The 17315-nt window shown below is 28.9% G+C and overlaps 3 protein-coding genes across 3 annotated transcripts; 2 read left to right on the forward strand and 1 right to left on the reverse strand.

Annotated features, from left to right (window-relative positions):
- Nucleotides 1-1050: 1050 nt before the first annotated feature.
- On the reverse strand, nt 1051-2438 carry LOC107010539 (protein C2-DOMAIN ABA-RELATED 2-like). The gene is made up of 3 exons (XM_015209825.2): nt 2211-2438; nt 1631-1726; nt 1051-1486 (listed from the first exon to the last, which is right to left on the reverse strand). Exons 1-3 carry the CDS (start codon nt 2319-2321, stop codon nt 1193-1195), a joined length of 501 nt encoding a protein of 166 aa, XP_015065311.1. The 5' UTR covers nt 2322-2438; the 3' UTR covers nt 1051-1192.
- Nucleotides 2439-7750: 5312 nt separating this feature from the next.
- LOC107010786 (mannan endo-1,4-beta-mannosidase 1-like) lies at nt 7751-9299 on the forward strand. Its single transcript, XM_015210063.1, has 5 exons — nt 7751-8068; nt 8205-8399; nt 8469-8591; nt 8672-8874; nt 8945-9299. Exons 1-5 carry the CDS (start codon nt 7751-7753, stop codon nt 9297-9299), a joined length of 1194 nt encoding a protein of 397 aa, XP_015065549.1.
- A 4587-nt stretch (nt 9300-13886) lies between these two features.
- Nucleotides 13887-15444, forward strand: LOC107009983 (mannan endo-1,4-beta-mannosidase 1). Its single transcript, XM_015209276.1, has 5 exons — nt 13887-14204; nt 14350-14544; nt 14614-14736; nt 14817-15019; nt 15090-15444. The coding sequence occupies exons 1-5, from the start codon at nt 13887-13889 to the stop codon at nt 15442-15444; spliced, it is 1194 nt and encodes a 397-aa protein (XP_015064762.1).
- Nucleotides 15445-17315: the final 1871 nt, after the last annotated feature.

Consider the following 17315-nt stretch of genomic DNA (forward strand, 5'->3'; position numbering starts at 1 on the left):
ATCTATTCAAATTATATATCTTTAAAATCTATAATAAGTTTATATTCCTCTTATAAATAATTTGTGATGAGAAAGAAATATGTGAATGATAGCAAAATATAATTATTTATGGCTGTAAAATATAAATTAATTAACTTTTATTATGTTAACAGCTTTTAAGGGTATTTCAGACATTTTGATTTAAAAAGCTATTTATCAGCACTTATTTGCCAAACACATCAACAACTTTTTTTTTAACTTCACCACTTTTATCCAAACGCATAACTGCTTATTTTTAAAATAAGTTTCAGCACTTTCAAAAGTACTTTTTTAAAGCTGCTTTTATTAAGCCCATCTAAACGGGCCCTTAGTGATGATTTTAAGATTGTGATGAAATTTCTTGCTAATGGAGTAATTAGGCTCTCGTCTGTTTTTTGCCAGAGTGGAAACAGAACAATAACCTTCGCATCTTCATCATTTGCTGAAATTATTATTGGGATTAACTTTCCCACATTTTGGACCAACTTATGATCAGAGACAGAGTAAAGCTGGGCTATGGGTGGCAAAACCAAATTCAATCCGTTCAATTTAATTCAAATTTAAGTTGATTATTGATACGTTCATTCATTAGCTCAACTCACTTCAATTAATTAAATATTGGGTTGATCTCTAATCCAAATTGTTTTAAGACAAATTTTGACAAAATATTTTTATATATAGTCATAAAAAATAAAAAATTACAATTCTATCAGATATTAAAATAGTTTAAAAGAACAGATGAAACAATTAAGATAGTAAAACTTGAACTGGGCTGAGTCTTGACCCATTATATGACCTGTTACTTAACTCATCTTATCCAACCCCTTTTAACCGAAGCAAATTTGGATTTAATTGTGTCTCGACTCGATTATTGTCTTAACCCACTATAACCTGCTTAAATTTGATTGAACCAGCTCAATTTGAATATAGCATTTGAATACATTTTGTAGCTAAAAATTGTGATGAGATAAATATAATACGCCTGTCTCAATGGCTTATGTAATTAGATTTTGCGGTCAGAAACACGACAAGTTCATTTAATTGAACATCAATATTTATGATATCAACAAATACAACTATATCTAGCTTTGTTTACAAGGCCGGCCATTAGAAATTCAAAAGAAACAAACAAACAGAGCAAGCATAATGGCCACAATAGCTGGGATAGAAATAGTTATAGATTTTTGGAACCAGGAATGTGTATCCATTGCAACTGTAGTTGTATCTCACCACGCTCAACGTTCCTCAATCTAAGAAACGCGTTTTGAACAACCTTGCCATTTTCATACACAATACAGCTCTCTTCTGAATAGCAATTCTGCCGGTTAGGCATTATTCTCGAAATTATTACTCCATTGGGGATGTTCTTATAGCGCGTCATCCTTACTGCATCTATAAATGGTTTAATGTCAATTTCTGCATCGCCCATTTTATCATCGCGAGAAAATGTATCCTTGTCATAAACTTGCTGCAGATCATGACGACATCTCAGTTGAAACTGAAAGCATAATTTACCTTCAAAGGCTCTGTTTTACGTGTCTTATTGTTTAATTTCCTCTTGGTAAAGCAAAGTATATTTAATTTCATAATCAAACAAATTGAAGGAAATTACCAGCTTGATTGGGAGAATAGGTTGAGCAACACCTAGCGTTAAGTCTTCATTCCATTCCGGATTAACATTCTTCTTCACCACTCGAGTCTTCAATTTCTGATTCCAATAATATCAAACACAAAATTATTTAACACCGTCTAAAATAACACTACAATTTGAAGCTCCGCTGCATTTATTTTTGTTAAGATACTGAAAATTGTTGACGTTCATCTTATATTATTCTTAAGGTCACGCTCAACAGACTACTTTTTTCATAGAAAGTCACTTGATTTTGATTTTTAATTTAAAACTCGCTCAACTATGTCTTCATAATTATCTTTTCTATGATGAACAACTAAAATTTATTTACAATTTTTCGACCCACAACAAAAATAGAGGTTAAATAAACAAAGCCTGGGTTTTATCGTCTTGCTTTACAAAATTTTGATTCGATAATATACAGCGTCTGCCGTACGCAATTTTCAGCACACAAAATGGTCAAAGAAGGGTATTTTGAGGACAAAGACAAATTTATGTTCCAATTTAATACTAAGAGGAAGAAAAAAAAGAGGTGAAACTGAAAGAGTAGGGGAGAAATTACCTGTTTGCCCATTCTAACAACAACATAAAGATCACTGCTTCTCAAGTCTCTAATGGCCAAATTAATTCCTCTAATAATACGAATTCTCAAAAGACCCAAATGATTTTCCATTCAAAACTTTAATTCAACACACAATTATTGTGAGACAGAAAATTGTAGTGGTGAAAATATGAGAAAGGAAAGGATATTGATGTTGAGAAAACATCTACAATGTTACTACTATTAAAGTTAGATGGGTATAATATATGCTGCTGTATCTCTATTATATATTAATTTGATCTTTGGTTTGTCTACACGTGACTTTTAAAAAATTCATTTGGACATAACTTTAAAGTTGACATAATTGGACATGCTATTAGAAGTTAGAATTTCAAATCACAATTTTAAAGATTTATAATAATGAATTAGAGAAAAAATATAAAGTGATATTTGAAGATGTTTCGAATTTTTAAAAAGCCACATTAACTATGCGATCGTCCTAAATTATTCCCTAAACAATTTCGAACATACATTATCACATCATATTTCGATCAATTCCAGAGTTTAGATGGTAAACTTATCACACACCAATCAATGTGTGACCCCTGTTAATTTAATTTGAAATATAATTTTTTTTTAATTTTAAATTTTTTCTTTATTTCTCTCTTACTTTTTAGTAATCTTAATTTCATTTTAAATTCTTCTTCATCTTCCATCCCTACTTTCAGATTACCCCTCCCTCCTTTATCTTTCTTTCTTTGTTCTTCTCACCTCCCACCCTCACCTCACTCCACCTCCACGTCAAGTTGAGCACCTCCATTTTCTTTCTTTTTTCTTCTTCTTCAGTCAAATTTTTTTATTTTCAAAATTATATAATTTTCTAGACTTTGTTGAGTTATTAATAACAAAACTAATTATTTTTTTAAGAAAAATCAAAATTTTGAAGGTATCATCAATTAATTTATCTCATAGTCATATAACTTTAAATCTAGAAATGATAATTTTGAAAAAATCAGAATTCACCAAAAGTTGGAAAAGTTTAATTGAAATTTGGATTTTTTTTAAAAAAACTAAATAATACCTACTAATCATCTTGAAATCTAATGGGTTTATCAAATTGTTCAAAATCTAATAAAATATTTAGATATAATTTAAAATTGAAGAGTTAAGCTAATATATGTAAAAAAAAAAAGGAGGTGGAGTTGTGGCAAAATGAGAAGTTTCAATGAAGATGACAATAAATTTTCGGAGAAGAAGGAAGAAAGAAAAAGAATAACATAATAAGGAGAAAAACTTAAAGTAATAGAAAACTTAAAAATATATTTTATAGCAAAATATTTGTAAAAATAAAATTATATTTGTTTTTTTAAGTTTGTTCATGCTCTTTAAGAGAGTGCATACACTCTTCATGTCAAGTGGACAAAAACTGATATAATGATATCAGTTCATAATTGTTTAGGGGATAATAAAACACTTGCATAGTTTATATATCTTTTTAAAAATTTGAGACAACTTCAAATATCACTTATGTTTTTTTCTAATGAATATTCAAATCTAAAAATTTTAATTATGATTTTTCAACTTTTTAATGTAAAATTTGGATTATATTTATATTTGGTAAAAAAAAAATCTAGAAAAAAGACACTGAGTTTGGCGTGAGACGCGAAGAGATTATTTGTACTATGTGAAAAGATTATATTCTCTTCGTTTAGTATATGTGTTTAGTTTGACTTGGCATGGAGTTTAAAAAAAACTCACTTTTAAAATTTGTGGTCTAAATTAAGTTATTAATGTTTGTATGAGAAAAAATCATTTCATTAAGAGTAAATAAATATTTTAAGTTAAATTGTTACTAAATATAAAAACTTGTCATTTATTCAATCAATTGAAAAATGAAAGTTAGACATATAAATTGAGACACATATAATATTAAAGAATAACTAGTTACTAGAGATCTCTAGTTACTACTATTTTTGACTAGTGAATCTTTAAGAGCACTAAAATGAAGATTTTTTCACCACGAATAACTGAGAAATTGTGGTATGAAACACAATTTTTTCGCTCATTTTTCATTGAATTAGCTCACTGGAAAAACACATTATGGGAAACATATTCTTATTGAAATAGAGGAAAATTTCCTATATTTTTCTATGTGATAACACTATTCTCTTTTTATTTTTTCACCGATTCATTCAAAATATTCGTGGAAAGAGCCAATTACAATTTTCAACAGAACATTTTAATGGGAATATAGTGATTTTTTTGTAGTAATATTATAAAATTTGTGTACTTAAAAATTTTTAATCACGGATATTATAAAAAAATATAATGATATGTGATTTATCAATATGGCATCTTAAGATAATCTAATATCTTTATGAAGTATGAATGGTTCATCTGATAAAATTATGTAAGAATTAGAGAACTATGATAATTTTTTACAGATCGTAAAATTTTCATAATTATAAAAAGAAAAATACAAACTTAAAATATTCATAAACATATCCAACAAAACTTTAACTTTATATCAATTTGATTTCAAACTTGATGTAACTTAATTTATTCTCTTTAACTATTGTGGAACGCTTTAACCACTCATTAGTTAAGAAGAGAATATTTAAAGTTTAGAATAATATAATATGAAGTTCTAAAATTGAGGTAACTAAAATATATGAGTCTACCTATAACAATTAACAAGAATCAGGGTTCAGTTATTTTGAAACCAAGTTCCTTTCTAAAGTTGCATTTTTATTTTTATTTTTATTTCTATTTCTATTTCTATTTCTCAGAAAGTTATTTCTATTTTATTTATTAAATTGATTTTACGAAATAATCAATTTTCAAGCCCATTAGCTCAAAAAGATAATCTTCTAAAACAATGCACAAAGAGGTATGACTATCCGTGTTTAGGCAATCAACTATTTGATCGAATAAAATAGGGTATGTCATAAAGTATTAATTAATCAGTTGGACATTCGAGTGACAAAAACTCGTTAATTTGATTAATTTAAAGATATATCTACACAACAAAGAAATGCAAAATTTGATGAGCTTAATTGTTTTTGTTTGTTACAGGTTCAATCTTTTTCTTTTATTAGCAAAATATGAGTGATTGGCGTAGTTGTATAAGCTAAGTTGGGCTTGACAGGACGCCCAACTTTACTTAAACAGGCTTTGTTGAACCTGAGCCCAATATGGTTGCCCCACACTCAACGTTCTTTCCTGATGTATCGTATTATATTTTATTATATCGTATTATGTTATACTGTATTGTATCATTTTAATAAGTACAATATTATGATTGATTGTATCGTTCTCCATCATTATATAATTTCACATATTTATAATTTGAATGAATGATAAAACTACAAGAAAAAATAAGATGTGGGATATAGCTACTATGAAAAGGTAGGATAAAAGATGAAATATGATAATTAAATTATTATAATAATAATAAAAATAAAAGAGAAGAAAATATTAAGGTAACGAAGCAATCAGTAGAAATATTAAGTCTAGAACCCAGTTATTAACACTTGAAATAATCTTTATAAAATTATGATTTCGCCTATTGAAGTAGTGAAATTTGTTCGTGCTTTATGCGGCTATAAAAAATAAACAAAGTGTGACTAAAAAAATAATTAATGTTATACTAGTTTTTAATAGAAAGATATAAACATTTGTTAATTAAAAAATCAGCCTAAAAGCCTAACAATCATATGTCAACATCCTGTTAATTATGATAAGGCTCCCGAGGGGCTGGAGTGGTCTGGATCGGCGTCATAACCAAACATGCATAATACTTGTTTGGTGGACTTAATTAAGAAATGAAGTTACATCTTTACTATAAACTATATGTTAAGATAGTCCATGAAGTAAAATCTTTAAAGGATAAAGAGATCAACATCCTCAAGATTGATTATAATATAATTATTGTAGTGATACACGAAAGCGAAACTAGAATTTTTATTTTATGAGTTGTTAACTTTAAGTGATAGTAACTGATTTCTAAATTTAATATTTACACATATTTAAAGAATTTATTAACATAAATTTACAATTAAAACAAAATCTACTGAATTTGATTAAACTTGCGCGGGGCTACTAATTAAGCTCCAACCCCGATGGTAAGGCAAACATATTACCACTTATATACTCTTTCATTGTCTTTGAACTTGAGCTATATATCTTGATTCATTTAATTGCATTAATGAAGTATGGTACGATCCATCGTGGATTGAGCGTTACAAAAAATTAAATAGTGTGTTGAGACGAAGGAAACATTATATTTGGAAAATAGTTTCTTATCTTCCCATTTAGCTTTTATTGTTTGTTTGGGTTTGTAACTATGTCTCGTTGAACAATATTTTTGAAAAACATTTCCTCTAAAAAAACAAGTTCCTTTTAAATAAGGTAAATGACTTTCTTAGCTAAAGTAGAAAAAATAAGTTTTATAAGTAACATTTTATGCTTATTGTATCTTTCCCACCCACCCAACACCCTGACCTACCTCTTAACTATCCCTCCCCCACCACTCCTGAGGCTCCACTCCCCACCCCTTCTCACCCCTATAGTATTTTGTTAGGTTACGGTACATATTTTTGAGATAAATTTATTTTTCTTTCTTACCGAATACTATTTTCTCTATTTGTAGTTACTTATACACTTTTGAATTGATATACCTATTACGAGAACAATTATTGATATAGTGATTTTACCATTTTACCCCTATTAATTGTGAAGTGGATGAATTAAAAACTTAATATTTTCAAAAAGTTTTACCTTTTCCTAAGTAATTAATTGAGGGTATAATAGGCAAAAAGAAAGTTGTCATTTCTTAATTTGTCAAAATAGACACTAATTAGAGACAACTAAAAAGGAAAAAATGAACAAGTAATTAGGACTAGAAAATAAGTTTAAAAAATCAACCAGTTTTTCACTAATCAAACTAATTGATAATTTAATATATGAGGTTCGGTATTTCATTATTACTACTCCCTCTATCCCAATTTATATGACACTTTTAATGTATTGAGAGTCAAACAGTTGAAGTTTGATCGAAAATTTATGCATGAAATCTTCAATTTTTTTAAAATAAATTTATGTATTTGTAAATTATGTAATAAGTACTATGAGTCAATAATAGAAGTAATATTTATATTTGAAATTAAATTTATGAAACAGTTCATTGCATTAAATATATTAAAAATATGAGTACACGTTTCCATATTATTTCATCATCAAGTCTGGTTCTCAACAAACCTTAAAAACCAATCAATTAATGTTTTCATATTTCTCTTTTTCATTTACCCTATAATTCTTTCAACAGACCTATCTTTCTACCTTAACTAAATAACTGCCTTAATTTTTCTATCAACTATCAACATCCCATCATACGTTTTAATAACAAAAACAATTTTTTTCAATATCCAATTATATCCACTAGGAATTTATTTTTAGTTTTTGCAAGTTTTGCTATTTTTAGTAAATTTCCTTATCTTCAAGACACTATAAAAGGTGACATGTAACATATTATTTCTATAATTCACTATACAAATTACAAAATGTCTTATGCAAGAAGAAGTTGCATGTGTGGGCTCTTTCTCTTGTTCCTAGCTCTTGTTTGTGAAGCAAATTCGGGGTTTATAGGAGTTAAGAATTCTCATTTTGAACTCAATGGATCCCCTTTTCTATTCAATGGTTTCAACTCATATTGGTTGATGCATGTTGCTGCTGACCCTACTGAGAGGTACAAAGTCACTGAAGTTCTTAAAGATGCTTCTGTTGCTGGTCTTTCTGTTTGTCGTACTTGGGCTTTTAGTGATGGAGGTGATAGAGCATTACAAATATCACCTGGTGTTTATGATGAACGTGTTTTTCAGGTAGAGCTTTATTATTATTATTATTATTATTATTATTATTATTATTATTATAGTATAAATGATTTTTACATTATCGCGTTGTAATGCATGCATGCATGTGAGTCCCTTAATTTGATATACTTGTTTCTAAATTTAGGGTTTGGATTTTGTAATCGCGGAAGCTAAGAAATATGGTATTCGTTTAATCTTGAGCTTTGTGAATCAATGGAACGACTTTGGAGGAAAAGCTCAATATGTTTGGTGGGCACGAAATGCAGGAGCTCAGATTAGTAACGACGATGAATTCTATACTCATCCTATGCTCAAAAAATACTTGAAGAACCACATTGAGGTATATATGGGGTAATTAATTATAAACAAACTTTTTTCACTGTTTAATGATATTATGAAATTGTTACAGAAAGTGGTTACAAGGTTGAATAGTATTACTAAAGTTGCTTACAAAGATGATCCAACAATTATGGCATGGGAACTCATGAATGAGCCTCGCGATCAAGCTGACTATTCAGGAAAAACTGTTAATGTAAGCCCCAATTATTCAAGTTTAATTAATTAAATTTTAAAAATATCGATCTATATATGATTGACGTTTTTGACTAATAGGGTTGGGTTCAAGAAATGGCAAGTTTTGTGAAGTCATTAGACAACAAACACTTGTTAGAGGTTGGAATGGAGGGATTTTATGGTGATTCAATTCCTGAAAGGAAGTTAGTTAATCCTGGTTATCAAGTTGGAACAGATTTCATTAGTAATCATCTTATCAATGAAATTGATTTTGCTACTATCCATGCATACACTGACCAATGGTAATCTCTATTTTTAAAAATCACATATTGTTTCCATTATATATTGGTCTAAATATATATTTCTTAATAGGGTGTCTGGACAAAGCGATGATGCACAATTGGTGTGGATGGAAAAGTGGATAACAAGTCATTGGGAAGATGCAAGAAATATATTAAAGAAACCTCTAGTGCTTGCTGAATTTGGAAAGTCTAGTAGAGGTCAAGGATCAAGAGATATATTTATGAGTAGTGTATATAGAAATGTGTACAATTTGGCAAAAGAAGGTGGAACAATGGCAGGAAGTTTAGTTTGGCAACTAATGGCACATGGAATGGAGAATTATGATGATGGCTATTGCATTGTTTTGGGACAAACCCCTTCAACTACACAAATTATTTCTGACCAAGCTCATGTCATGACAGCTTTGGCTCATTCTTTCAATTGATGAGTGAATTAAGTGAACACATCATTATGAAATTATCAATTTATAAGTGGATTTGAGTGATCTTAAATCCATCAATAATAGTATCACCAAACATGTTGAAGTTGATTAAACTCAAGAATGTAATTGAATAAATTATTTCAAAAAAAAAAGCTATGTTTTATGTCCTTTTGTTTAACAGTATTGTTAATAATATTTGCATTAGTTGCTCTACGTGTAGTTTCTTTTGTCTTTATTATTTGTCATTCTTATTCACAACAGTAAAAATGTACAATTAGCTGGTGCACAGTCTCTATCTAACTATGACAGAACTTCGATCAATGGTATGAGCTCGAAGTTTGCGACTATTCTTCGTAAGATTATGTCCAATAGTCACAATCTTAAATTTTGCAACTTGAAAATTCTCAAGAACACTAGGAAAGACTCACTTTCAAGAAAAATCATCCTCAAGAGCAACAAGACATGATAGAGCTGCAAGCCATCTAATTGTCATAGTATTACATCTTCTGTGCTTACATTGTAAATGTGTTCCTGACCTATAAAGGATTCAGATATTTGTTTCTGCTGTAAAAGTCTAAATCAATCAAGGCTAACTTATTTAGTGGGCAGCATTGTTTGCTGCTAGTCCAAATTCTAAGTCATCTAGGAGCTAGTTGATTTCGTGAGTGATGTGATATCCGCTTAGAAAAGTCTAAGTTATCTTAGGGATAGCTTCATGTATACATCAGTATACACCTTGTGTATACACAGGTTTCTGTGGCAGAAATAGGCCTGAAGCCCAATTTGGTTGCAGCAGGCTCAAGAAAGGCCCAAATTCTTTATTTTCTCTCTTACTCATAAATTATTTAATTGTGATATTTATTTGTTTTTATTTAACCTTAACTTTAAGTAGCCTGATCAAAATCTCCAAAAGATGAACTATATTCTTTATGCTAATTTATTTTAATGTAATTCCTTTTTTTTATCAACTCATGCTTTTCATTAAATGTATTTAGTCAAAAAATTTATCCTTCAATTAATCTAAAATGGTTTTTATGCTAAAATTAACCTAATTGGTTTGAATTATTATTTTCAAAATAAGTAGAGTAATTCTAATCAATTTGTTTTTTGTTAAAATTCTAATCACTTGCATTTCAATTCAAATTGTTTCATTTAAGGTCTAATTTTCTTAAAAATTAAAAAAAAATATTCTTTTAACTATTCTCGCAATATAATCGAATATTATAAATTATTCTGTGCATATCGAATCATGTTTCCTAAGAAATAATCAAAAAAAATATTTAACCAAGTTTTAGGATAATCGCATGTTAGTGGGCGCTTCAGATGCCTTAAAAAACCTTCTTGAAGCGTAAATAAGAACCTCTTACCTATTTTCTCTAAATTTATTAAAATTTAATCTGTTAAAATCTTTTTAAATTAAGTTTTCTTAATTTCTTAAAAAAAAATAAGTGGAGACTCATTTCTAAGTATGTTTCACAAATTGTTTTATACTTAGAACATTTCAAAAAGTAATTTTTCTACAAATAGATAAAAAATACGGCATAACACATTGAATAAAATTTTTGAAAAACATTTTCTCTAAGAAAATAAGTTCCATTAAAATGAGGTAAATGACTTTCTTAGCTAAAGTAATAAAAACAAGTCCTAAAAGTAGGTATCTGGCCATTTGATACCGTATCACAACATGGTACTGCGAGATGGAATCAGCGTCTGGACATGCGATTTTACGCTGATTCCATCTAATGATTCCATATAATGAGATGTAATGTAATATTCTCCAAAAATCATCATATGAAATCATATGGAAATACCATATCATGATTTGAGTTATTTTAATATAAAAGTTGATCCACGAATTTAGATTTTGCTAAAATTAAACAACCCCACATTTATATTTACTAACCATTTATTTCACATGTAAATAAAATTTATAATCACATCATTACTTTTTAAAATTTATTATTCTCACCGACATAAAATTTATTATTCTCACCAGTGTCGGCTCTATGCATTGCAAAATAAGGCTTTTGCCTTAGGCCCCCAAATTTTATCAAGAACAAATTATGAGGTAAAAAATTTATACAAAAATTGACTATTTAGATAAAAAGTATAATTTTTTAATATAAATAATATTTTACCCACTTTAACATCTTTTGTACTTTGTTAAAAATGAAAATTAATAGTGAAAAGTGTTGAATAAAGTGAGTTACAAATTCTGTTTTATTTCTTTTTAAATTTTAGTTTCAAGCATTACTCAAGACATATTAAAATGGGATATATCAAGTCATCAACTTCTTGCGTCAAATTTTATGGTTCTAAGTCTTATCTATATTTAATATTCGTCAACTTATTACTTATAAAATTATGTTTACAATTCATATAATAATTGTCTCACTAAAAAGATGTTTTTCATTGTTGAGTTGATAAAATCTTACCTAAAACTAATAACTAAAAAAATAATATTAAATAACTAATTATCTTTATCTAAATAGTCTAAGAAAAATAAATTTTGAAATAAATACATATATAAAGTTTGTTTATATTTTAGGCCCCGATTTAAAATTTCGATCTAGGCCCCCAATCACGTTAAGCCGCCCCTGATTCTCACTAACATATAGTCACTTTTAACTCTCACTTCACGATTGTTGAGTAATAAAATCTTGAAGAGCCCGTGATATGTATTTCATTTTTACTCAAATATATTGATGAAACAATTACTTAAGTGGTGAACAAATAACTTTGTAATAATTTATTATACGATTTTTTATTTTTATGTTTATGAAAAAATATACAACACCAAAATTTCATATCGCATGTCCAAAAAAACTTCAATTTCATCTCATAATTCCATATCATGATACCATATCATGATTCTGGATCATGATACCATATCGTATGGCCAAACATGCTAGTAACATTCTATTTTTATAGCATCTTTCCCACCCACCAACACCCTGATATATTTTTGAGATAACAATTTTCTCTTTTTTTTGCTTTCTTACCAAATACTACTCTCTCTTTGGCTAATTACTTGCTCACTTTGAATTCCACACCTATTAAGAAAATAATTATTGACATAGTGAGTTTATTATTTTACCCCTATTAATTATAAAATTGATAAATTAAAAATTAAGATTTTCAAAAAATTCTACCTTTTTCAAAGTAATTAATTGAGGGTATAATTGGTAAAACTTTTTTATCATTTCTTGATTTGTCAGAATAGACAAGTAATTAGAGACAACCAAAAAAGAAAAATTGAAAAGTAATTAGAGACTAGAAAATAGGGTTAAAAAATCAATTTGTTTTCCACGAATCAAACTATTTGATAATTTAATATAGGGTAACTTTCACCTATAGCAAACACAAAATTCAAATTTGTATTTTATTGTAAAGTTTGCATAATTGCGTTCCATAGCAAACATATATATGTATAATTCGCTATACATATACAACTGAAAGTTATGTCTATTTCGCTATACATATATACAGAGAAGCAATTGTATAATTCGTTGGTTCTACTTCATATTTATATAATTTCGTTGGCTAGCCATTCGTACAAATTGTTGTTAGCCTCTCATTAGTTTAAATCATTGTTAGCCTCTCAATTTAATTTTATGTGTTTGTATATCTGTATAAAATTTGAATTTGTATACAATTGAATCGAATTGTATAAAACGAGAAAGAGAGAAATTGTATACAATTTGAATTTGTATAAAACGAGAAATAGAGAAAGGCAAAAGAGACTTGGGCAGGGATTATATGATTGGATCGAATTGCATAAAACAAGAAAGAGAGAAATTATATACAATTTGAATTTGTACAAAACAAGAAAGAGAGAAAGGCAAAAGAGACTTGGGCAGGGAAATATTTGTATTGTATACTTATAAGTGTATAGGATGGAGATATATGTATTTGGATATGTATATATACAATTTTTTCTCTCTTTATACAAACAAAAACACAATTTATATAATTCTATCGTATAAAGCGAGAGAGGTGAGCGACAAGAAACAAACGCGAGAGGGAGAGTGGTCGTTATGGAACACAAATAAATCAAACGGTAGCTACAATATTTATTTTACATAATTAGTTTGTCATTTTATACGATTATTTCTTTAGTATATGAGGTTCCATATTCCATTATTATTACTTGTTAAGTGTGCCTGCTTTGTATTTGTATTTGAAGTTGAAATTAAAATTTATGGAAGAGTTCATTGCATTAAATATATTAATAATATGAGTACACGTTTCCATATTATTTCATCATCAAATCTGGTTCTCAACAAACCTTAAAAACCAATCAATTAATGTTTTCATATTTCTCTTTTTCCTTTACCCTATAATTCTTTCAACAGACCTATCTTTCTATCTTAACTAAATAACTGCCTTAATTTTTCTATCAACTATCAACATCCCATCATACCTTTTAACAACAAAAACAATTTTTTTCAATATCCAATTACATCCACTAGGAATTTTTTTTTAGTTTTTGCAAGTTTTGCTATTTTTAGTAAATTTCCTTATCTTCAAGACACTATAAAAGGTGACATGTAACATATTATTTCTATAATTCACTATACAAATTACAAAATGTCTTATGCAAGAAGAAGTTGCATTTGTGGGCTCTTTCTCTTGTTCCTAGCTCTTGTTTGTGAAGCAAATTCAGGGTTTATAGGAGTTAAGGATTCTCATTTTGAACTCAATGGATCCCCTTTTCTATTCAATGGTTTCAACTCATATTGGTTGATGCATGTTGCTGCTGACCCTACTGAGAGGTACAAAGTCACTGAAGTTCTTAAAGATGCATCTGTTGCTGGTCTTTCTGTTTGTCGTACTTGGGCTTTTAGTGATGGAGGTGATAGAGCATTACAAATATCACCTGGTGTTTATGATGAACGTGTTTTTCAGGTAGAGCTTTATTATTATTATTATTATTATTATTATTATTATTATTATTATTATTATTATAGTATAAATGATTTTTACATTATCGCGTTGTAATGCATGCATGCATGTGAGTCCCTTAATTTGATATACTTGTTTCTAAATTTAGGGTTTGGATTTTGTAATCGCGGAAGCTAAGAAATATGGTATTCGTTTAATCTTGAGCTTTGTGAATCAATGGAACGACTTTGGAGGAAAAGCTCAATATGTTTGGTGGGCACGAAATGCAGGAGCTCAGATTAGTAACGACGATGAATTCTATACTCATCCTATGCTCAAAAAATACTTGAAGAACCACATTGAGGTATATATGGGGTAATTAATTATAAACAAACTTTTTTCACTGTTTAATGATATTATGAAATTGTTACAGAAAGTGGTTACAAGGTTGAATAGTATTACTAAAGTTGCTTACAAAGATGATCCAACAATTATGGCATGGGAACTCATGAATGAGCCTCGCGATCAAGCTGACTATTCAGGAAAAACTGTTAATGTAAGCCCCAATTATTCAAGTTTAATTAATTAAATTTTAAAAATATCGATCTATATATGATTGACGTTTTTGACTAATAGGGTTGGGTTCAAGAAATGGCAAGTTTTGTGAAGTCATTAGACAACAAACACTTGTTAGAGGTTGGAATGGAGGGATTTTATGGTGATTCAATTCCTGAAAGGAAGTTAGTTAATCCTGGTTATCAAGTTGGAACAGATTTCATTAGTAATCATCTTATCAATGAAATTGATTTTGCTACTATCCATGCATACACTGACCAATGGTAATCTCTATTTTTAAAAATCACATATTGTTTCCATTATATATTGGTCTAAATATATATTTCTTAATAGGGTGTCTGGACAAAGCGATGATGCACAATTGGTGTGGATGGAAAAGTGGATAACAAGTCATTGGGAAGATGCAAGAAATATATTAAAGAAACCTCTAGTGCTTGCTGAATTTGGAAAGTCTAGTAGAGGTCAAGGATCAAGAGATATATTTATGAGTAGTGTATATAGAAATGTGTACAATTTGGCAAAAGAAGGTGGAACAATGGCAGGAAGTTTAGTTTGGCAACTAATGGCACATGGAATGGAGAATTATGATGATGGCTATTGCATTGTTTTGGGACAAACCCCTTCAACTACACAAATTATTTCTGACCAAGCTCATGTCATGACAGCTTTGGCTCATTCTTTCAATTGATGAGTGAATTAAGTGAACACATCATTATGAAATTATCAATTTATAAGTGGATTTGAGTGATCTTAAATCCATCAATAATAGTATCACCAAACATGTTGAAGTTGATTAAACTCAAGAATGTAATTGAATAAATTATTTCAAAAAAAAAAGCTATGTTTTATGTCCTTTTGTTTAACAGTGTTGTTAATAATATTTGCATTAGTTGCTCTACGTGTAGTTTCTTTTGTCTTTATTATTTGTCATTCTTATTCACAACAGTAAAAATGTACAATTAGCTGGTGCACAGTCTCTATCTAACTGTGACAGAACTTCGATCAATGGTATGAGCTCGAAGTTTGCGACTATTCTTCGTAAAGATTATGTCCAATAGTCACAATCTTAAATTTTGCAACTTGAAAATTCTTCTGCACTATTCTTGCTGTGTCCATTGACTGATAGTGAACGAATGCATTTTATGAGTTATAATTAATGGTGTAACTAGCCTCATGAGATTGTTGTTACTTCCAACTGCTGGAGATGTGTACATGAAATGTAAACAGTACAAATGATCACTTTTTTCTTTCTTTCTTTGTGTTTTAAATGGCAGTATGGAATCAATTGTTGAACGATACAATAAAAGGAAAGTCCAATATCAGCAATTGCACAACCCAGTTTCAGAACTGAAGGTATGCAACACTTATAAGTTCAACTCTAACATATTACTTTCAGCTCGATCCATAAATATGTATACAAGAAAATATATGTACAGTTTAAACAAGATCATTCTAAAGTCAGGGACTAGATTAGCAGTCCACAACATCCAATGTGCTGAATAAATCATAGTAACAGACTTAATTCCATGTAGAAATCGATAGAGCGTCTTCGATCAGCTCAGAAACAAGTATAGATAAAACATAAAAGAGGGATCTGAAAAAGGATAGATTGACAAGTATATATTCCAATTTATGTTTAACTCAAACAGGGGAGTCTAATGTATCAAGAAAATTTGGAACTAACTCTTGGTAAGTCTTTCTCCTTAGTTTACAATCTACAACACAATATTTGTTTCTTTATTACATTTGAAATAACTTCAGAATGTCTGTTCGTATCGTATGATGAATGTTTTCCATGAGAAAGTCTCAATTCTGGTGTTTTGTTACAATAGAATAGAGGTCCATTCCCTTGACCCGTACTGATGAGAATTTGACTCCACGAGAAATTGAACAAAAGTACTATCCAGCTTTTGTGCAATCGATCAATATGCCAAAAGAATATCATTATTAGCTTATCTAACGCGTAAACTGGTTTTTTTACCTTTTACAGGTGAAATTCAATGCCAAAAATAAAGGGAAGTGACTGATAGGTTTGAACTAATCAGCAACATAACAGAAAAGTCCAACAAATTTAAAGGCTATATGATTAATGTTGCGTTGCACTGTTGTTGTCAGGGCTCATGTAGTAACAAAGTGAGCTCATATTATGATGGGATTATACATTATCTAAATATTATATATCACCATCGACACAAACTTTTACTCTAATTTATGATGAAAATTTTGTTGACTTATATATGTGACACAAAATCTCAGACACAAACTTAAAATGTGATGTTATTTCATTTGTATATTTAACAAGTTTTGACATGTATTCCGACTCTGTCACTCATCTTACCAGTTCAAAAACTTGAGTTTCACTTATATATACGGAAAAATTTTTTAAAAAATATCTTCGAAGTACGAAAAAAATCACCAAATTCATTTGCCTCATGTCAATACTATCAAATATAAGAAATTCGTTATAGTAAGAGATGTGCTTGGAATGAAAAGCAGATTTTTAATTATCATACACTTTTATTTACTTTTGTGAGATATGACTTTAAAAATCAATTAGGA

Source organism: Solanum pennellii, chromosome 2 (genome assembly GCF_001406875.1).
Source record: "Solanum pennellii chromosome 2, SPENNV200".
Lineage (NCBI taxonomy): Eukaryota > Viridiplantae > Streptophyta > Magnoliopsida > Solanales > Solanaceae > Solanum > Solanum pennellii.